The 21486-nt window shown below is 44.2% G+C and overlaps 7 protein-coding genes across 7 annotated transcripts; 5 read left to right on the forward strand and 2 right to left on the reverse strand.

The window, feature by feature from the left end:
* Positions 1-172: 172 nt before the first annotated feature.
* On the forward strand, positions 173-1575 carry I203_103831 (uncharacterized protein; the record flags this gene model as incomplete). The annotated part of the gene is made up of 6 exons (XM_019147374.1): positions 173-349; positions 542-631; positions 767-854; positions 946-1163; positions 1285-1350; positions 1471-1575. The coding sequence occupies 6 exons, from the start codon at positions 173-175 to the stop codon at positions 1573-1575; spliced, it is 744 nt and encodes a 247-aa protein (XP_019003039.1).
* Positions 1576-2039: 464 nt separating this feature from the next.
* Positions 2040-6146, forward strand: I203_103832 (uncharacterized protein; the record flags this gene model as incomplete). Its single annotated transcript, XM_065517405.1, has 25 exons — positions 2040-2279; positions 2361-2378; positions 2449-2455; positions 2529-2555; positions 2621-2700; positions 2789-2802; positions 2871-2927; positions 2990-3072; positions 3191-3363; positions 3452-3489; positions 3561-3654; positions 3716-3731; positions 3791-3875; positions 3952-4065; positions 4276-4345; positions 4418-4519; positions 4578-4607; positions 4658-4726; positions 4795-5079; positions 5147-5169; positions 5228-5288; positions 5351-5425; positions 5558-5813; positions 5881-5929; positions 6008-6146. The coding sequence occupies 25 exons, from the start codon at positions 2040-2042 to the stop codon at positions 6144-6146; spliced, it is 2205 nt and encodes a 734-aa protein (XP_065374223.1).
* A 981-nt stretch (positions 6147-7127) lies between these two features.
* On the forward strand, positions 7128-9812 carry I203_103833 (uncharacterized protein; the record flags this gene model as incomplete). Its single annotated transcript, XM_019147371.1, has 9 exons — positions 7128-7855; positions 7993-8253; positions 8406-8431; positions 8506-8861; positions 8964-9200; positions 9285-9302; positions 9394-9514; positions 9614-9694; positions 9772-9812. 9 exons carry the CDS (start codon positions 7128-7130, stop codon positions 9810-9812), a joined length of 1869 nt encoding a protein of 622 aa, XP_019003036.1.
* Positions 9813-10769: 957 nt separating this feature from the next.
* On the forward strand, positions 10770-11629 carry I203_103834 (uncharacterized protein; the record flags this gene model as incomplete). Its single annotated transcript, XM_019147370.1, has 4 exons — positions 10770-10814; positions 10906-10998; positions 11072-11158; positions 11237-11629. 4 exons carry the CDS (start codon positions 10770-10772, stop codon positions 11627-11629), a joined length of 618 nt encoding a protein of 205 aa, XP_019003035.1.
* Positions 11630-11704: 75 nt separating this feature from the next.
* Positions 11705-12245, forward strand: I203_103835 (uncharacterized protein; the record flags this gene model as incomplete). The annotated part of the gene is made up of 2 exons (XM_019147369.1): positions 11705-11823; positions 11921-12245. 2 exons carry the CDS (start codon positions 11705-11707, stop codon positions 12243-12245), a joined length of 444 nt encoding a protein of 147 aa, XP_019003034.1.
* A 417-nt stretch (positions 12246-12662) lies between these two features.
* I203_103836 (uncharacterized protein) lies at positions 12663-15473 on the reverse strand (the record flags this gene model as incomplete). The annotated part of the gene is made up of 11 exons (XM_019147368.1): positions 12663-12734; positions 12837-13078; positions 13141-13378; positions 13458-13610; positions 13674-13725; positions 13800-13900; positions 13967-14046; positions 14114-14258; positions 14391-14633; positions 14741-15240; positions 15323-15473. The coding sequence occupies 11 exons, from the start codon at positions 15471-15473 to the stop codon at positions 12663-12665; spliced, it is 1977 nt and encodes a 658-aa protein (XP_019003033.1).
* Positions 15474-15849: 376 nt separating this feature from the next.
* I203_103837 (uncharacterized protein) lies at positions 15850-18818 on the reverse strand (the record flags this gene model as incomplete). Its single annotated transcript, XM_019147367.1, has 5 exons — positions 15850-15882; positions 15952-17610; positions 17683-17992; positions 18100-18590; positions 18663-18818. 5 exons carry the CDS (start codon positions 18816-18818, stop codon positions 15850-15852), a joined length of 2649 nt encoding a protein of 882 aa, XP_019003032.1.
* Between the last annotated feature and the right edge of the window lie 2668 nt (positions 18819-21486).

Genomic DNA, 21486 nt, shown 5'->3' on the forward strand with positions numbered 1-21486 from the left:
AAATAACAATAATAAATCATTATCTTCACCACCTATATCGTTAAGACCTTCGTTTGAATACGCTACCACACCTTCTCAATCGATTCCTCGCATTTTACAACCTCCACCACTTCAACCTCCTTCCAAGACTAGATTTGGGAATAGACAGATACATACAGCCGTACGAGTCAATATGCCTTTCCACGCTGAACCCCTCCGAGCGAATAAGGAGATCGACATTGATCTAGAGCATTCGGTAGCTGCTCAGAAGTTCCCTGATATCCGAGCTGTATTGGAAGGTAATAGATGGTGGTCTAGGAAAGTTACCGAGGAACAGCCTGAAGTATGGGCAGAACAAGTTAAAGGACAGGTGAGTGGATGTCTACTGTTAATTCAGCTGGACTTGTTTTCCCCTTGGACAACCAGCGCTCTCGATTGAAACGACAAGGAGTTGAGCTGACGAGATTATCCTACCCTTGCTTACACTTGCATCACTACCACTATGATCGATGAACTCACTACACTGCAACTCTCGCTCCGCTACGCCGCGTCGCAATCATAGGCTCCCAACTTCCTCTGGATAGGGTGTGCAGACTCTAGAGTACCAGAAGTCACTATCATGGCTAGGAAACCTGGAGAAGTGTTCGTGCAAGTGAGTGTGATCCTTTTTCTCAGTTGTATCTGTCACGATTTTCGTCTTTTGCGCGCACATACCTCCTTCCCTTCCGATTTCATGACTACTTCACGTCTCAGGTGCACTTACTGATGTATTGCTCGTTCACTATAGCGAAATGTAGCCAATCAATTTCAACCTCAAGATGACGCTTCCCAAGCTTTGTTGAACTACGCCATCATGAATGTCGGTGTATGTCATGGTGAGTTGCCCTTCCTTTCATTCACTACATCCCTTGTTATCTATGCACCACCTCGGACCTAGCTGATATTCGAATTCCGTGTACTACGTAGTCATCGTCGTCGGTCACACAGGTTGCGGTGGATGTATCGCCGCCTACGACCTTCCCGCTCCTAAACAAAATGAAGAATTCTGCGATCCCTCTACTCCCCTTACTCGATTCTTAGACCCTATCATCAGGTTGAAGCACTCTTTACCTGAGGGAAGTGATGTAAATGATTTGATCAGGGAGAATGTTAAGATGAGCGTTAGGAATGTCGTTGACAGTCCTGTGAGTTCGGTCTCGCACGTCACATTCTTGTTTGTCGTCTTCTCCTGATTGAGAAGTACGACGAGAAGGGATTTGAAATATTGTACTTATACGCTGACACTGCGTTACGTTGCATTTACAGACAATCCAGAATGCTTGGGAATTAGCTAGAAAAGGTGAATTCCGAAAAGTATACGTCCACGGATGGGTAAGTCAAATTTCTAATTGTAAATTCTATACCAGACACTACCTACCACCAACACGCGGAGCATACTGTAAAATATATAACTATAAAATCCAGAGCTGACTTGTCTGCTTCCCGCCCCAGTTATACGATCTCTCTACCGGCCTCTTGATCGATCTCAACATCACGCAAGGTCCCGAACCGGTCACTCTCGAATCTGATAAACCCAAGGTCAATGGTACTGCTTAAGTCCACTTCTTCCCTTAACAGTCCAATAGACAAATCTTTTCTGTTTGATACCATTATCCGCCTGATATCTCCTTCCTGGAAATGCTCGATATATAGATGTACATAGACGGATTCTTTCTTCGCTTTCTCTTTCTTCTTCCGTCGCATGCTAGCGTCTTTGGGTCTTTGGGAGGTAGTGTGTATACATATAACAGTATAGTGTGTAGGTGATCATATATGCATTCAATGTCATGTCATGTAGCTTCCTCAGGAACACGAGGTCCTGTTCCTCCACTTTGTGCAGTTGAACACAAAAACAACGTCACCAGTAAAGTGAAAAGTACTCGTAGTGTAAATATAGATGTGACCATATCAGCAGTTCACCACTCTCACTGCATACTCTTTCTTTGTTGGTCTTTGGTCCTCCTCAGACCGGGCGATTATATCCATAGAAACCTGCACCCCAGGGGCAGAGAGATTGTCCGATGCCTCGTAAAGCAAAGGTCCACACGGAGATGGATGATGATGGTGATGTCGAAATAACCGTTAAACAACCTACTCCCCCTCCAACTTCCCCCTCAACAATAATTAAAGGTAAAAGTAAAAGCAAATCTGCGAGCGGTACTAGGACGCCTCCTCCTACTGGACTTCGACAGAGGATCAAAAATACCGTAGATGAGATAAGTAAAGAGACGGAAGAGCTGCACGTGAGATTGCGGAAGAAGGTAAGTTAAGTCGGTGCGAGGAAGGGAAGGGAAGGGAAAGGAAAGTGATGCTGATTGGGAACACCAATGGGGCTTGGATAGGATGACGGGCATTACAAGGTAAGCTAAAATTTGATCTTCCTGATCGTTGGACTCTAATTTAGCTGACGAGTGTAAAATCTTATTGTAGCTCTTAGGTATGTTGTCGCCAGCTTGACCCAATGCTGGAGGAGAACAGCTAGCTCACTATTCCATGAACTCTCAACAAAGCTCCCGGAACGCCCTTCAACGAGATAGGTAAGCATTGACTAGCATGAATGTTGGTCCATCAAAGACCTCAGCTGAGACGTTCATCCTGCTAGACCTTAGCGAATCGACGTTCTTCAGACATGATGGACATAAAGGCAAACCTACCTGGAGTTCATGGTTGTTCGGACGAAAAGTGAGCTTTACTTTCTCCTTCATTTATGGCTTTCAGAATGTATCTTCTTCGTGGAGTTTCAGCTGATCACAGATGATATATGATATAGTTCGTCTTCCCTGCGTAAGCTACCTTCATGTAGCCTGCTTTCATCGAACAGGATTAAGCTTACTATCCTATGATGGATTTAGAGGTGTCATATTGGGTATATGTCTAGCTCTATGGGCAGTGGACTTGACTACTTTACCGTAAGCTACCTTGATCGTGCTGACGTCTGTGATGTAAGCTAAAAGAGTATCGATCTTCACAGCGCCGACATGAAAGATATCTGGTCTACTTTACCTGCTGCCTTGGATCCCAGAGATTTATTGGCTAATCTGACTGTCGTCGAGGGTAATTTATTCTTCATCCTCAACCGAGGTTTCTCGCCCTATACCAATATCCATTACCCGAACAATGGGTCTATGGTGATAGTCTTGGACTGATCTCATATATGTGTATATACCCTTAGGCGCAAGGAGAGCATTGGAAAATCGAGATTTCACAGTTGGTGAATCCCTAGTCGAGCAATATGGTCTACAGAAACATCATCCGATAGTCTTGATCCCGGGGATTGTATCGACAGGATTGGAAAGTTGGGGTACGGAAAGTGTGGCTAGGCCCTTCTTCCGAAAGAGATTATGGGTGAGTCAAAGCTCTACAATATATATCAGCTGCTCGTTTGTTTTTCTTCTTCGGGGTTCAATGTAGCTGATATGATTAGGATCGATAGGGTACTTCGACGATGATACGAGCCGTGTTGACTAATAAGTACGTAACTAGCTCAAAGAAAGACTGGATCTGACGGTGGTAGCTGATTTGACGAATGTCGGACGTTATAGAGACAGATGGATTCAGGCGTTATCTATCGACCCTGAGACTGGATTGGACCCACCTGGGTTCAAGATCAGAGCTGCTCAAGGGCTGGACGCTGCTGTGAGTCAATCAGCTTATCTTGTCTCACTGGTACTGGAAGAAGCTGATTCAATGGATATAGTCCGAGTTCATCCAAGGTTAGCTGGACATTGACCGGTATGCCGTCTAATAGAGCTGACGTAGAGAATATTGAAAGGATATTGGATATGGCAGAAGATCGTGGAAAATCTGGCTACGCTGGGGTACGATACTAATTCGATGGACATGGCTGCATATGATTGGTAAGTCAGCTGCTGTGTTCCTTTTGAAAGATTGCAGTATCACAGTGAATTGAAGAACTGATATGCTTGTTTATAGGCGATTGGCATATTATAATCTAGAAACAAGAGATGCATATTTTACAAGATTAAAAGGTAGGATAGAAACCATGAGGAGACATAATGGTCAGAAGGTCGTACTTTGTTCGCATTCGTATGTCACCTTTCAGCTGTTCCAAGTTTTGTGATTTTGCAACTGACGGTCAGCCGTCGCGATCAGAATGGGAGGAACAGTTCTACTAGTAAGTTTTGTGCTATACCGGGTTGACGTTAACATGCTTACAAGCTTCTTGCCTGTTTACGTAGTATTTGTCAGTTTAGCACAACGGACATCGTGCCGAAAGTAAGCTGATTTGCAATTTAGCTTGAAATGGGTGGAATCGGATCCTAAGGAGAACGGATTTGGTGGTGGTGGGGGCGCGGCCTGGGTTGAGGTAAGTATACTGTACCTCACTATAGTACATTTCCCGCAGAGTCAATTGACAAGCTGATGGTTATCGTTGTAGGAAAACATCGAATCCTGGATCAACGTCGCTGGAACGATGTTGGGTGTATCAAAAGCCATGACGGCGTTCTTATCTGGAGAGATGAGGGATACTGTCGAGCTGGTCAGTTGAGCTGTGATTCGATTTCTTCCAGGACTCTAAAAGCTGACCAGTGATACAGCATCCTGCCGGATCATGGGTTTTGGAGAAGGTGATTCGATAAGACCTGCTGAAAAGCTCCGGCTAACATGTACGCAATAGTTCTTCTCACGCAGAGAAAGGGCCAAACTGTTTAGAAGGTGGCCAGGATCAACTTCGATGTGGATGAAAGTGAGTTCACCATGATTGGAAGGGCTTGTGACTCGGTGCAACTCGCTGAATATCAACCTATGCATCAGGGCGGCAATCGAATATGGGGTAATGATAGCTCTGCTCCGGACGACCCAACTAATGCCACTGATACACACGGTCGATTCTTCTCGTTCCGTCATCCTGGTACTTCCGAGGAGGAGTCCTCGTTGAATAGATGGACTGTTTCTCCCAACTTGACTCTGAATGAGGCTGGACCTTATGTTCTGACTCATACACCGCCGAGTTTCCAGAGGATGATGGAAAGTAACTATAGTGTAGGGTTCGAGAGGGATGAAGAGCAATTGAAGAGGAATGATAGGGATCATACTAAAGTGAGTTATCGTTCTCGCTGTTTCTGGCGAGTTGATCGGAAATTGATGAGATGCTTGGCGTCCGTAGTGGAGTAATCCTCTTGAAGTCAGGTAAGCTAGATAGGGGATATCGCCCAGAGGATCCAGCTTATTCGTTAATTTGCTGTAGATTACCTGAAGCTCCGTCGATGAAGATATTTTGTTTGTATGGACATGGCAAAGAGACAGAGGTCAGCCAGGATTCTCGTATTTTTGTGACCTACAGAGAGCTGACCATTTGGACGTTCCATAGCGATCGTACTGGTACATGCAAGGGGAGTACGAGCATGATGATACGCGCTCTGACGCGGAGAATGAAGATGCATATGTGAGTAACAGCCCCCCTTTCTTTGCAACCCTTGTCCATCGAATTCCAAGTATGATTGTTATGGCAGACTCAAAAATCGTATTCCTAATTCTGCTACCTCGTATGTTTGTTAATCCAAATCACGCCACACAGTGCGATACCACCGACCCGTCAAACGGGTGCGACAACTCGACCACCCTCCGCGCACCTTTAGATTTTCCCTTATCGCGTAAACACTGGATAGATTCAGTGGTCACCGTCAAAGGTTCAAACCCCGAAGTACGATCCGGTGTGAAGTTCGGTGATGGGGATGGGACAATACCGGTGATTAGTTTGGGAAGTATGTGTGTGAAAGGGTGGAATGGAACTACTAGGTGGAACCCTGCTGGTATCGAGGTTATAACACAGGGTGGGCATTTTCATTCCGATTTCAGCTGAACGAAGCATTCCAAAGTAGCTGATGTCATTGTACTTAGAATACCTACATTCACCTGAAAGTATGGATTTAAGAGGAGGCGCACAAACGTGAGTCTTAGCGGCTATCAGCTTTGTTTTGTGCTCCAAATTGATAATAAGCTGATGTCTTCTATTTGAATATGGCAGAGCGGATCATGTAGATATCTTAGGAGCCACACCACTCAACACGGCGATACTGAAGATAGCTGCTGGTAGAGGTGATCTGGTGACTCAACAGATTGGTTCGGAGATTTTCGAGTATGTCAAGAAGCAGGATTGGGATTAGTCCGTCATGTGTTAGGCAAAATGATGACTATAATGATAGATGAGATAGTTTGAATACATGTGTCATATGTTGGATGTTCATGTCTTTGTGGGCAGTCGTGTTATAATTCGGTATCATTGCATAGATGAGCAATAACAGCAGCTACAGCAGGTAATCCATGCGTGCGTGTCTAAGGAAAATATGAAAGGCAACAGGCAGGTACAGTAGTAACGCTGCCCAACGATTAGCGGTGACCTCCAAACATGATCTAGATCTTACCCACCCCACAAGTGCCCTGAATCCCCCTCCATCCCGGCGGCGTGTCCACATCCGATTCGTTGACAGTCATGGGATTAAGTTATCCACATAACCACATTGCATCTTCTCGTCCATGTTCATGTTCATGCTCATAACATCACATATCACTCGGATATCAAGTGTCAAGTATGGATGCGACCACGTCGTTTATGGTACATCCCAAGACCCGGGGGAAAGACCCTCTCCGATCAATGCACACTACATTCAAGGACTAAGGAGAGATGAGTCTGGGCATGTCTTGGCGTCGACATCTGATTGATTCCCACTTGTCACCCTACACCCTGATCGCACGTAGCTCTTTTGACTTGGTAGTGAACGAGTGAACGAGTGATCCAAGCCAAGAAACCCTCTAAAGGGGGGGTTTCATCAAACAGACTATCAATATGCAGTATGATGACACACGGATCAGCTCAGCTATGTCATCGACGACACGAGACAAGACGCAAGCCAAGAAACCAAGAGACCAAATCCAAATTCACCATCGAGACACATGCAATCATTCATTTTGCATCCCTTAAAGGACCTTCCTTTTCTGTTCTTCGCTGGACAAACAACCTCGATCCAAGACTTTCCATCAGTATCAGTATCACCTATCACCCATCACCAACTAATCACCTTTCATTCAACACAGCCTTTGCTTTTCCAATTTTCATTTCAATGATCTTGTCCAACTCGATTTAGCTGATGTCACGTTCACCCTTGTTATCGAATGCAGCAAGTCCAGGTATGTCAAGAATCTCTCAATCAAGTTTGAACTCCACCACTTCGATGTTACCTTCCAGCCAGAACCAATATTCGCAAAGCTCTTTAGGTCATTCATCTTCAGGTGGAGGAGGAGGGAGATTTGGTCCAACAGCTCAAATCGGTGGTGTTGGTGGTGGTGGGATAAGTTCAGCATATGATTCCCAATCTGGAGTAGGAAGTGGTGAGGGATTACACCAGAGATTTACTCATGATGAATTACAAGATCAAGATGATGAGATGGACGATCATCTACATACGTTTACTGCGGCCGAACAGAAGAACGTTGATCATTCTGCATCGCTAAACCTAACCAGCTGGAGAGGTTGGGCAAACGCTTTGACACTTGGATTCATCGCTATGGCATGTATAGGTATATTCGCCTTATATCCGATATTCGATTTTTACATGAAAGATGATAATGCGATGGGAGCCAATACGGCAGGATATAATTTAGGTGGAATCAATTCAACAGGTCAATATCCCTCTGTACCGGGTTTACCAAAATTGATAGATGATGATACACCTGAAGATGCAAAGACATGGACAAGTCTTCAAGGTGAAGAATGGCAATTGGTCTTTTCAGATGAATTTAACAAGGATGGTAGAACATTCTTCCCTGGAGATGATCCGTTTTTCACCGCCGTGGATTTACATTATTGGGGAACAAAGTGAGTAAGATTAATCAATCACTTTTAAATTTGTTATTCCACAAAATCATCTACCACTTCTCCCTCATGCGTATTCAATGTTCCATTCTTATGAGTAAACCCTCAGACGCTAACTACAATCATGTTCAACTCCCTAGTGACTTCGAATGGCTAGACCCTTCAGCAGCAACAACCAAAGATGGTCATCTGGTCATCACGATGTCGCAAGAACCGATTCACGATCTCAACTTGAAGAGCGCTCAACTACAATCTTGGAACCAACTTTGTTTCAACAAGAACGCCTACGTATCCATGTCGGCTAGTTTACCTGGACATTCACACATTGGTGGATTCTGGCCTGGGTTCTGGTTGATGGGTAATCTGGGTAGACCAGCTTATGGAGCTTCGACTGATGGTGAGTGATATATTCACTAAATAGGGTTTTCCATGGGGGATGGGAAATGAATGATAACGATTCAATTGTGAATAGGTACTTGGCCGTGAGTTGTCTCATCGAATTTGTACGGATGACGACTGAGGGAGATCTGACTAATGGTTGAATCGACTTTAGATATACTTATGACTCATGTGATATCGGTGAGTATTGGTAAACAGTGATGACATATAGTGCGCATAACTTGTATCGATCCTAATTTTGCTTATATCTACAGGCACTCTGGCCAACCAAACTTGGCCTAACGGCACCGCCCCAATTGCAACCTTAACAACAGGGGAGAATGACGGTGTACTATCGTACCTGCCCGGACAGAGATTATCAGCCTGTACATGTCCAGGTGAAGATCATCCGGGTCCAGATGTATCTGTTGGAAGAGCCGCTCCCGAAATCGATATTGTCGAAGCTCAAATCAGGATTGCTGAGAGACACGGCGAGGTATCTCAATCTAATCAAGTGGCTCCGTACGATGATTATTATCAGTTCAATAATCGTTCTGGCTTCGTGCATGTTTACGATGAGGATTTGACAATGTTTAATACGTATCTGGGTGGTTATTACCAACAGGCTGTTGTAAGTACCATTGACCAATTCAATCGAAATCAATCGTTCCCTCGACCGTGAGATATGATTAGTTCTGATGTTCTTTTTTGTACTGAATGTCAATCGTTGTAGTCCGGTTTGACACTTCTCCCCGATCGAATATACTCCAACCAGGTAGTCGGAGGACGCAGTGGAGAATTTACCGAATTCGGTGTTGAATGGAGTGCTTTTCCGGAAGAGAGAGAAAAAGGATATATAAGTTGGGTATCGGATGGTAAACGATCTTGGACGATGTACGCAGATGCGGTTGATAAGAACCCTCGGACTGGTGTGGGAAGGAGGATCGTCTCGGAGGAACCTATGGCTATTGTGAGCTGGTCTCTTTGGGTTTTGAGCGATAGTAATGGTGTGACTGATGGTTTTGGTTCTGTGCTTTTACTGCAATTACTGTAGATTATCAACCTTCACGCTGTAAGTCTGCATGTCTCATATCCCGTTGTCTTGAACTTCAGAAGTATTTCCTTGTCGGCTCACTTCTGCGCTCAAATTTTATGCTTCTTAGTCGAACAATTTCCAATTTGTAGATTGGGCCAACATGATCTTCCCTAATTATTTTAGGATCGATTGGGTCAGAGTATATCAAAGGCCTGATGGATCAGGTACGATCGGATGTGATCCTGCGGGTGAGTCAGATGGCAACCACTGTCATCACAAACCGAAGGAATAGTGTAGTCGAGTGTAGATTGTTCATGCTGATAATTTATAACGTATCCCCGATGCAGATCACCCAACGAAAGATTATATCGAAAGACATTTAGAAGTTTATACGAATCCCAACTTGACGACTTGGGTAGAAGGAGCTGGTAAGTGTTCCTACACTAACACAGTGCATCTTCCAAGATTTTCTCCTGAGCTCGCCTGATGTTGAATGTGTCAATAGGCAAAACGTGGCCTAAGAACAGATTGATCGATCAATGTTGATCATGAGCCTTCAATCTTTGATGTTCAGTCTGGACTACCTGTCAACAAGAAAAGGATATAACGAAAACCCCCTACGACGGTAAAGATCAACTCAATCAATAGACTGCCTGTTTGCCTGCCCTGATGCAAGATAGATAAACGAACACATGTGTATATAGATTTAGACATAGTAGATCGCATACGGACATCATGCCACACAACACCATACAATCATCCAGTCGACTTCTGATTCGAAGATACATATGCATACTCATTGATACCCCCCTGCAATGTGCTGATGTGAAGGCCTTCGCGCTGCATTTTGGTGGTGGTACAAAGACAGATACTCGATTGTTTGATATACGCACACAGAGAAATCGTACCTTACTCCCCCTTGTCTGGACCTCAGGCCCGTATCGCGCAGGCCATCGCTGATCCGATCGTGACGAATCTTGGCCGAGTCTGGAAGCGAAGAGGGGCCCTCTGTCCCTCCTTCCTACCGCAGAGTATCTCTCATGCATTCATGCACTGCCAATAGTATTGGATTGCTGGGCATATTGTTGTTCTCATGGACAAAGCAAGTCTCACAAGTAAATGTTCCAAGCCACCGATCTAGATCCCGTGTCACGTGTACAGGGTTTGGATGACATGTTTCAGGGAGCGAGAGCACAACAAATAAGAGGCTAAATTACAGATGTAAGGTTTCGGTTTCATTTGTTCACTCTGCAATTACGTTTACATCCTTATGGTCCTGCTGCATTTTGGAGCTAATTCGCTATACCACTTTAGTTGGTTGATCCACTACTCACTACCATATTATTCATCTTCTTTCTTCTACCACTTGTTAGTAATTCATCATCAGCCCACTATAGTTCTGTAGCACCTACGTCTTCTTCAAAGCATAGGACAATCAAGTAATACACAAATATAAATATATACAGATATAGATCTTGATATTCATATATAGATATAAAGAAAATGAGGTTCAGTACCGTTATAAGCGCATTACCATTCATCTCGATTGTAAGTCCCATTCGATCCCTTTGTCCAATACAATCCAGTCCAATCTAAACATGCTCGTCCAGTGCATCTCACTAAATCTTTCATGCTATAGGTTATCGCATCTCCATTATCATTAGTGAAGAGACAAGATGGTGAAGCACCCGCATGTGCTCAGGACTGTTTCGATTCGGTAGATCAGTTCGATGTGAGTGAGGTGCAGCTACGTTGAATAGAGACCTGAAAACAATCCCGGTTCATTGACTGATAATGATATATAGACCTGCTCTCAAGGTGATATACAATGTTATTGTACCGATGAAATCATCACTGCATCCATTAGATCATGTCTAAGTGCAAGTTGTACTGTGAGTTCAACCTAACCTTCCTCACCTCTCAATCCAATCCACCAGATCGAGGCATTGACCATTTGTATGTGGGTATAGACCGCCAATGCAACCGAAGCAATCTCATACGGAGAAGCCTACTGTGCCTCTCATGGAGCTACATTAGGTGGTGGATCATCCTCATCCTCTTCGGCTTCAGCTTCAGCTTCTTCAGCAGCAGCTACATCAACAGCGTTCGTTTCTTCCTCGTCCACCTCAACCATTTCAACTAATATTCAATCATCTAGTGTTTCTTCCGCTTCTGCATCATCAGCTTCTAGCTCTTCGTATGTCTCCTCTTCGCTTCTACCTGCATCTGCATCCTCTACTTTTGCTTCAAATGCTTCATACACAACCAACAGTTCATCCTACCCTATTCCTACTCCTTCGGTATTCAACACCACCACATATAACACCACATCTTGTCTGAACACTTCATCTATCTCGTATTGATCATCTTTATCTTCTTGAACACACAAACGACCATATACACGTTTTCTCCTTCTGACTTTCATATATACCCGGACAATGCATGACAAACAAGCAAAGAATATATCACTGAGACTTGTTTTGGTATCTACACACAGTAGTAGCGCATCTCACTCTTCGACGTCTTCCAGATCAACATCGACATCAACATCAACTGCGTAAGTTTGTCCCCTTTTTGTCAAAACGTGGGATTTGACACTAAAATATGATGAAACGAGCTAAAAAGCTAACATTTCACATTGAATTGTTTTTTAGTACTTCTTCAGACCCTGAAACCACTACCACCAGCAAGAGTTCTCCAACCACCACGGCAGGTCAGACTACAGCCGTCGTCACTGTGACTTCATCGTCTTCCGGTACTCCTCCTACGACTGTGTCAGCTGCTGCTGCTCAGACTACCTCGGCTACGTCCGCGCCCGGATTGGTATCTACCTCTACATCGACGGTCAGAGCATCGTCGTCCTCTTCTGCCAATACGTCTAGCACCGGAGCTTCGTCAGGTGCTGAACGAGGTGTGTCAGTGATGGCAGCGTCGATGGGAATGGTATTCGTCGGTTTAGCTAGCGCGTTAACCTTGTAAATTCAATCGACAATCGAAGTTGGAATTCAATTTGCGTTTTCTGTATTATATAATTTCTCTTCATTTCAGTTCAGTTCATATACCTGACTTGCCTTGGGTTTAACTATATCATATCATTATACCTTGGTCAACATCTATCTATAAAGAAGAATATCTATTTACTTGGATCTTTATCTCATATACACTATACATCTATACATCATATAAATCATGGACAATACGATATCATCAATTTATTCTGTTACCTTATTTCCATTTTTCGATATTCACGTATGACATAAAGTCGCGTACAGTAAAATACAATAAAACAATCCATACCTGAGACAACGATTGAAGCAGTCTAATAGAAAACGCTGTTCCTCTAATCTCCATTCATACAATCTCTGAATTACTCAAATGATCAACCTCTTGACTACGCTACGGTTTCTTGACTCTTTTCGCTTCTCTCTCCAGAGCTACTCGAACAGCACCGACCGTCGGTGCCATAGCCTTGAACACACATACCATCAGCTAGGTGATAAGAGAGCTGGATCATAGGTCCAAGCCAAGCCAAGCCAAAATCTGACGAGATCAGAGAGATCTGCGACTCACCTTTTTCACTCGCTCAGGATCGAAACCCAAAATTACACCCGTCTCGATAATAGCTTTCACTTTATTCTCTGTCGATCTCAAATAATTGGCCATTTTAATCGCTTTACCCTCTTTCGCTTTGACGTTGGTATTGAGTGTACCAGCTTGTGAAGGAAGTATGGCCGACCAGTATTGTCTGAGGAATTCAGTCGCAGCGTTATGGCATGATTTCATCTGTTCATACAGTTGTTCGGGAAATGGTGCTTCGAGAACGATCAGATTTAAGCAGACTGAGATATGCTTGGCTCGATTGAAATAAACTCACAATTGATAGCCGACTCTGCATTAGATCTCACATGCAGATCCTTGACTACCTGATGAGCAGCCGCCTGGGCATTACGCTGTTCAGCAAATGCCTGATAAGCAGGATTCGTCTCATTCAGATTGGTCGTACCGTCGGAATCGACCGGGTGAAAACCTGGATTGGGTAAACAGACGGACGCAAAATCGGGTTTGAAGTGGGTTAGATTCGTAGTTGACTCAGTAGCTATTGATAGCAATTCCTACACCAGGAATTTGCGTCAATATACCTCCCAGCCGGGATTGAAAGGGAAAGTAATACGATAGAATTGAAACACTCACCTCATCACTCTTTCCTGTTAATACTCCAACAACACCTTCTTGACCTTGTTTATCAGCCTCGCCCGCTGCTTCTTGCACGTCCAGCGCTATGGTGTTTTCCTGGGCTGGCCCATGTAGATCTTCCAGATCAATCTCATTGTATAGATCGATTCCCTAATGGTGATCAAGTGTATCAGTTGGGTAATCACTTGAGCTGAAGGAATTACGGCAACTGACCGTATCATATAGTGAATCAGTCAAAGCAGATTCATCTCGATTCGCCTCGGCTCTAAGAGACAGCAAAACATGAGATCAGCGGCCATACCAGTGTGGCCGACCTAATGACGAAGCAACCCAGCTCACGCTCTAAGCAATTTTTTCGAATGATCGTTGAAACGCCTGATCAATGGTAATGCGCTTCTTTCTCTTCCAGCTTGCATCGTAACGTCTCTTACGGTGATCGCCTTAAAACATCACTACCATCAGCTAATGGTCGTCTCTACAAGATCAAGTGGTCCGACATTACTCACTTCGCCGTGGTCTTCTTCAGTAGCAGCTAAATCCAAGAATCTCTCGACATCATCAGGCAAAGTCTGTCTAGGTTGTATATCTACCACGAGAAATACAGTAACTTTGAGCTTCGTCGCGATTCATGAAAGGGGGGCGGTTCCACTCACTCCAATCGGGTTCTTCTAAATATTGATCAAAGATATCATCTTTCTTCCTCGCACTTTCATCCACTGCTGATTTCCTAACGGATGCTCGATGTCTCTCCCAAAGTTGAGAAGTAAAATACCGTGACCAAAATTCGGTTTCGCTTATCTACCAGCGTCGTGAACTTTTAGTCAATACGGCAATCACCTGTACAATATGTGATAGGGTTGAATTTGAGGTATATGTCGATGTGACCGGTGAAACATGAGGGATGGATAGGAAGTGGGAGCAAAGACTCACCCCTGGAACATATTTTGCATACGCATCCTGAACCACCGGAAACTCTTCGAATATTTCCCTCGTCAATTCTTTAGACAACTTCAAGACTATCGGACCATTCTGATCGGCCTGCTTGATGCCTACTCCTGTCCCACCGGTAGATTTCCCTTTCCTACCTGCATCCAAGTCGAATCTATCATCTAATAATCTAGAAGCTCGACCGGGCTTTTGGGAATACAACATTTCTTCCGCTTGGATCAATGCCTAAATGCGCCAAAAAACGAAAACGAAGATAAGCAATCGCACAAGCACATCAGTTGACATTCGTGTAAAGTGTTATTGAGAGTGAGCGAATATAAGATATTACTTACCTCTCTACCATCCCAGAACTCCTCTTCTGTTATTTGTTTACCAATGACCAATTCTCGATGTAACATCCTCAACGTCGGATTCTTCTCTAAAACCTTTTGTCGTAATTTGTATTCCTTCTTACGCTGAGCTCTAACTGCCGGTGAGAGTGTCGCAGGTGATCCACCAGTAATAGGTGTACCTGGCGTTCCTCCTGGACTGGATATATCATCTAATTTCCTTTTGCTTGATGCTGACAATGATGAGACTGTTTGTGCGATGGATGTACTTGGTACACCTGTTGGAGCTGTCGCGGTAGAAGTAGAAGCAGCTGTGGCCGTGTTTGGCTGAGGGTTTTTGTTGGCTGCTACGAAAGGTATTAGGATATCTTGAACTTCCTTTCTATCATTTTCTCTTGTCGTAACATTTGAAAATACAAATGTTAATCCACCTAGGGGGATGTCGTCTTTGAATAGAACCTTCAGACTGATCGATTTGCTTCCTGCTTTGCTCGCTAGCATATCTATATATCCGTCCACCAATTGAAATTAGCACATGATTCAAGCTTGTCCACTGGAAGTTTGGTAAGAGATATATTAACCCACTGATGGCCCTATCCATAGATTGGTTCTGACGATCCATCGCTCCCTGTGTTTTGGGTACCCATGCTATGTGAGTGGCTGTGACACTCAACGTACCGGGTACTTTCTTGAAGTCGACGTCGTAGCGACGTACTTGAGATGTTTCTCCAGCCATCTCCGAGCTTTGTATGCAGAATATCACCAGTAATTATACTCCTTGAGGATGGCGATAATCAAGATAGAGAGAGTCGATAAGTTGACGGTACTCGTACTCGTCATGATTGACGATTCTTTCTGGTGGAGGCGATCTGCTAGTGTTAGTGAATCACCACCCCGGTTATATCCTCCTCCCATTTATCCCTCAGATTGCATCTACAAGATAATCGGTAATCGGTATGGGAGGTTTAGTCATAACAGTTCATACGTTCATATAGATATCTACACGGTATGTACAAAAAGGCCCGTCGAACCATTGCCATTCTCTCTATTTTTTCAACCTTTCTCACCTATCCAGTAGACGACGATGATTGCAGACTGGTCAACCAAGAGCATCAGTCAAAAGCCATAATAGTAGCTCCATTTTGCTGTTGATATCATCAGCATATTATACATACACACAGTATATATACGACGAGGAGGTGTGTACAACTCACCATATACATGATCAATCGACTGCCATCAAAATGCAATTCCAGCAACTTCCTTTTTGTATCCCACATCAAATCCACTTTACTCTCTCTAAACTTTAGATGAGAGTCCAAAACTTCATCTTCAAACATATCATGAGTTGATATCTTCTTATCTCCAATGATCGATTTGCACCGAATCAAGGACTTTGAGAATTTTGGTAGAGCTATCGGTTTCAGTAATTTACATTCTCCCATTATAGTATCTTTCAACTCCATTTGGCTATCATCACTCCCGAGATTGAAATTTTTCAATGATACCCCACCTAAACCGAGAGGTACTCTGAATCTGAATTTCGAGTATGTATCGTTATCGACCACGTTCGAGTTGAAATCCCTCATTATCAATGTTTTAGGTATGAATTGAGAATTGACTTGATGGATTGTCTCAGCTTTGATCTTCTCGTAGTTCGGTTCAGCCAGGAAGACCTTCGTTCCAAACGTTGTTGGCGGTTTAGCAAAAGGTGAAAATCTGAATGAACCGGATTTGGCCCATTTATCATGATGTATATATTTCATCACACTTTTCGCGTTGTCCACCTTATCCTTTCCAGTTCTTGTACCATTTAGGTATCGACCGGATAGGATATCATCGGATGGAGTGTCATATTTTGAATTATCGTATTTCTTATTTCTGCCCTTATATTGGCTCTTGCCCTTTTTTGGTTGATGTCTCTTTTGACTGATGATTCTTTTCAATGAGATACCTTCTTCGCCCGAATCCGTTTCCCATCCGTGCTGTTCTGCGTATTGAGAATGGACATCATCGTCTAATTCCAATAGACGATTTAATGCCTTCTGGACGGAAAGGTCTTGAGACCACATGGTAGCGAGGTCCTTCTCCTCATTGATTTGCCCACCTTCAGCTCTGTGTCTCGCAGTGAGAGTCAAGGTAACCTGATGAACGATCTCTCGGAGGGATATCACACCTTGACATTGAATCCATGTATCTCCACCGGGTCCAGGGGTAGAAGCGAGTATGGTAAATGTCATCACTCCATCTCTTTCACCTTTGAGCAACGCATCATCGATGTGAACTTCGCCTAGATCGCATGACGAAGGGGAAATCATGGGTTCAGGCGGGAGAAGCATGTCTATGGGACTTAGCGGGAACGCTGGCATCATGTTGAATGGTGGCGATAAGAAGCTGACGATAGGTTCGCAAATCGGTATATCCTGATAATCCCATGTAGACGGTTCCGAAGGATCATGGCCGATTTCGGTATGAGCTCTGTAAGCGAAGCCCGAAGGCTTCATACCTTTGGAAGGATCGAGGATCTTATATATTTCTAGGGAGCAGAAACCATCGACATGGCGCTTGGGAGCCTCATTTTCGTCTTCGTCGCTATCGTTATCCTCCTCCTCGTCATCGTCAACGTCTCGATTATGCCTAGATGGTATCGGACCCGTTCTTCCTCGTACCTTATAACCTCTTGACATTTTCTTGGCTACATCACTGGACCTATTTTGACGATCTTTACGATGGCTCAATTTCGACTTCGACGTCGAATTCTTGGGTTCCATCGGAGTCGGCCGATCCATGGTCCTGAAGACGGATATGATGACAAAATTACCGAAGAAACGGAAGTCATCAGGAAAGTTTGGCTTAGGAGAAGGGGCAATTTTCTGACATTTTTCGACATATCACACATCAGTCGTTATAGACAGGGATAGTCACAAAGACGGTATCTTACTCACTCCTAGCGAAACACCATTTTTCCAATCCCAGACGCCCAAGAAGCCGAAATCGGCGTCACCAGTGGGTCGAAGCATCAGCCCTACTCTCCCTCCAGGTGCTAGTTGAGCTTTCATCTGGTGGAGATGGTATCTAGCTGGTAATTTAACTTCGATAAATCCCATAGCTGCTTCTGGATGACGAGTTGCTCCTTCGTAGGTACCTTTGGCCGGGGCTAGTGTATCCGTTGGAGGAAGCAGCTGATAGAGATAGATTCGGAAGTCGGATAACACGTCGGAGTTGGGAGGTAAGATCGCGCAACATCGTTTGTTGCTGTGAAGATCGGATTCAGAACGTCAGCCACACCTCAAGAAGGTAACAGTCATGGCAATCAATGGGAACCCAGCTGTAGAGAGCTCGACGGATGAAGGTCAACTCACAATTCCCTCACAACAGCTACTACGTTATCTTCCACACACATCGTAATCATGTTATAACAACCGGCTTTACCTAAATTGTATCTCCATCTATAATATCCTTGATGTTTGATTCCACCCCTCGATTTGTCTTCGGTTCCATTTTCGGTGGAGGAAATCTTCCAGATACTGAAAGAATCAAGTTGATATCCTGCCTTTTCATCCGTTGGGTTGATCATGAGTTGATTCAACCTCTCACCGAATAGGAGATAACCCGAATCGGACCCGAACATTGTACTGTTTGAGATATGTATACATTTGATCGAAGTTGGTTTTAAAGATTCCAAACGCTCTTCTTTCTCCAGCAACGCTTGTAGCTCTGCTGAAATAGGTTTGTGTCGAGAACCGCCATTGTCGTCGTTGGTGGAAGAGGTAGGTATAGCATGATAGGATTTACGATAAGATAGTTGAAGTCGAGAAGACGAAGTGAAGACTTGATTGACGTGCTTGTTTACCTACCCCATACATCAGATCAGCTCAATTCAGGTGACCGTCTTTCATATCTGGCACAAGCGTGATTCACTTACTCTGAGTAGTTTTGCTGTGTCACTTAACCCCAAATGTCCCAGGATCAGCTCGAGGATCTCCGAGTAAGCATGATCATTGAACAGGAGTGCCAGCCCTATTTGAGCTGTTTGAGGCTCCTTTGCGGTAGGTCCATCGTCTGCTGTCGAGTCAGCCATTATAGTGTCAAGTTGTTGATGTAGCGCAAGAAATGTTGTAAGATGATGAGATGAAGAGAGAGGAGTGAAGAGTGAAGAGTGAAGAGGTGAAAGAGGGGATTTGTGGTGTTTTGTGTGAAAAGGCAAGAAGAAGCACGGACCTATGAGCGGAGAGTGGATCAAACGAGGTCAAAGCTCACCATGTGGGGACTCAACTGTCCATTTCAACGTTACAACATCTTTCCAAATCTCATGGCTCTTCTGATCTTCCTACCAATCTTCATTGTAGATAGACCTGACCGATTCCTAACGACCTTTATGAATTCCTATCTTCATTGTATGTCTTGAACGCTGCTTGAACGATATCGACCAGAATATTGTTGTTTGCGCACAATAGGATAACTTGGGGGAAGGAGCAATCCGAAACACGAATGTTAGTCCTTGCATTCCGGCGGAATCCAGCTGGGATAAGGTGTCAAAATCTTATTCTTATTTCAAGCTTATCTTGTCCTGTATCGATACATATACTTACAGCTCGCTACTGCACGAAATGCGAGCAATATACTCATCGGGCTCACGATCAGGATCGGTATATCGCTTTCCAATACGAGCTCAGCGATGGGCCGATCGACAGATGACCTCATATGATCATCTCGTTCGCGTATGTATCGGAGTCTGAGCGGTTCAAACGACATTCAACCATCATTCACAATAATCTGCCAGAATCTATCTGTAGCAATCTGTAAGACATTCCATATACTAGCAAGATCTGCATGATATAGCTGGATCTCATCTCTGCTAATCGACCACAAGCTGGTATTCCATCTCCTGATGGGTCACGGAATAAAGTATAAGGTGCTAATCCGTGTGATATCATCGGGAATTTGATTTAAGGATACGTGCGAGTACCTGGTGAAGTCTACACAGTAGGTCTTGTAAGATTGGTGAGGGATGGCGAAGATTGAAGAGCGGGCAAGCTTCATGGAGAAAAGTACAAGAATGTACTCAAGGGTTTGGGCTTGGTAGCAACATCATGCTCTGCCTAGCTGTAGGAGTAATGAACTTTGCTGGTCAGTGAGGAAATATGACTCTGATGTGTTTGAAGTACGCCCAAGTACCCTATTTTTCATCCAATACAATCTCACTAAGCCGTTCCCACCTGATCATCGCTCCCAAATCACCTCGACTCAACCTAGCCATTCATACGAGAATGAACATCTACGCCTTCCGTCTCTACCCCGAGTCATGCAGTCCATTGACAGGAAAAACCCATTCAACTTGACTCCGAGTCATAATCATGGTGAGATCGAGTATGTGTCTTGATCGGTAAATGGTGAGAAGATAATTTGGACAGAAAGAGAGATAGACGGATGAAGCTTCCAGACGATCTGTTTTCACTTGGGATTTCACGAAGGGTGTGAAGATCAGATGGGTAGAGAAAAGGGATGCTAGTCCAAGTAAAGTCAATGTAAGCGAAACCATCTCACTAGGAGTGCTCTCTACAAGAATGGCAATTGATTCTTTCGATTGTGCCCCACTCGTATCAAGTTTCCACTTGTCCCACTATTGCATACACTTAGCTGATCGAGGTAACGCTATTAGCTCAGGCGAAGCGTTCCGAGTCAACTCCAACATTCTTCAAACGAAGGCCACAAATTGAGTTATGTCATTGCTGCAAATTGTATTGAATGAGGTCAACTTGCACGGTCGTACTAATTCGAGCGACCGGACAATCTCAAGCAACGGTATGTGATTGAACATCTCCTCTCGTGCTTCTAGTTGCCTAATGTCAAGAAGCAGAATCTCGTTCAATTCCCGATCGTGAGTTGATCTTATGAGGGACAGGCTGGAATACTCACAGTTCTGGATGGATGGATTGGTCATAGAAACACAACATCAATCGTTCAAAAACGAAAGCATGATGGCACCTCAGGTAAGACGGACCGAAAATACGATGCTTTTCAGCACGCATCATAATTCACTATATCATAACTTGGTCACGGTAGACCAGTTATACTTCATTTCTTGCCTTTGTTTCGGCGCAATTGATCAATGGATATGAAAGCTTGTGATGGGATCTTGATTTTTCGCATATGCTCATTATTTCTTTCCTGATCGGCTGAAGCGCCACTGTCAGCTCGAGGACAAGATCCGCCCGCACAATCTTATCTTCATGACATCACCGATATCTTCGGAGATCAGCTTGCACAGATCTCAGCTGCCATTCATCAATCCTGGTAGATACTGTCAAGTCGACTATACTGCTTTGGACTTGATCGTCTGCCACTTGATCCGATGGGCATGTTTTTCGGATCTGTGTTGAATGGCATCTCAAACGTGTCTCCTAGCTGAGAGATGAAACGAACTATCATCAACGATCAAACAATACCAGATCTCCACAGCTCGCCTATTCCAGTGATCCCAGCATGCCAAGGCAGCTCCTTGTACGTCATTGGCCTCGGCAATATTGCACAGACTTTGATATGTGAAGATACAGTACCTCATCTATCAGAGAGCGCGGTTTATGATGATTTGTGAAAGAAGGTATGACTCCTGATTGTACCTGTCAAGCTACGAAACATCCTTTGGCGGGGCTGTTCGCTTGCTTGCACTAGGATAAGTTACCATGACGTCTGGATGTTTGTACCTGACAATCTCAAGCATCAGCCTGTGTCAGTCCGAAGACCCC

Source organism: Kwoniella mangroviensis, assembly GCF_000507465.2.
Source record: "Kwoniella mangroviensis CBS 8507 chromosome 1 map unlocalized Ctg01, whole genome shotgun sequence".
Classification (NCBI taxonomy): domain Eukaryota; kingdom Fungi; phylum Basidiomycota; class Tremellomycetes; order Tremellales; family Cryptococcaceae; genus Kwoniella; species Kwoniella mangrovensis.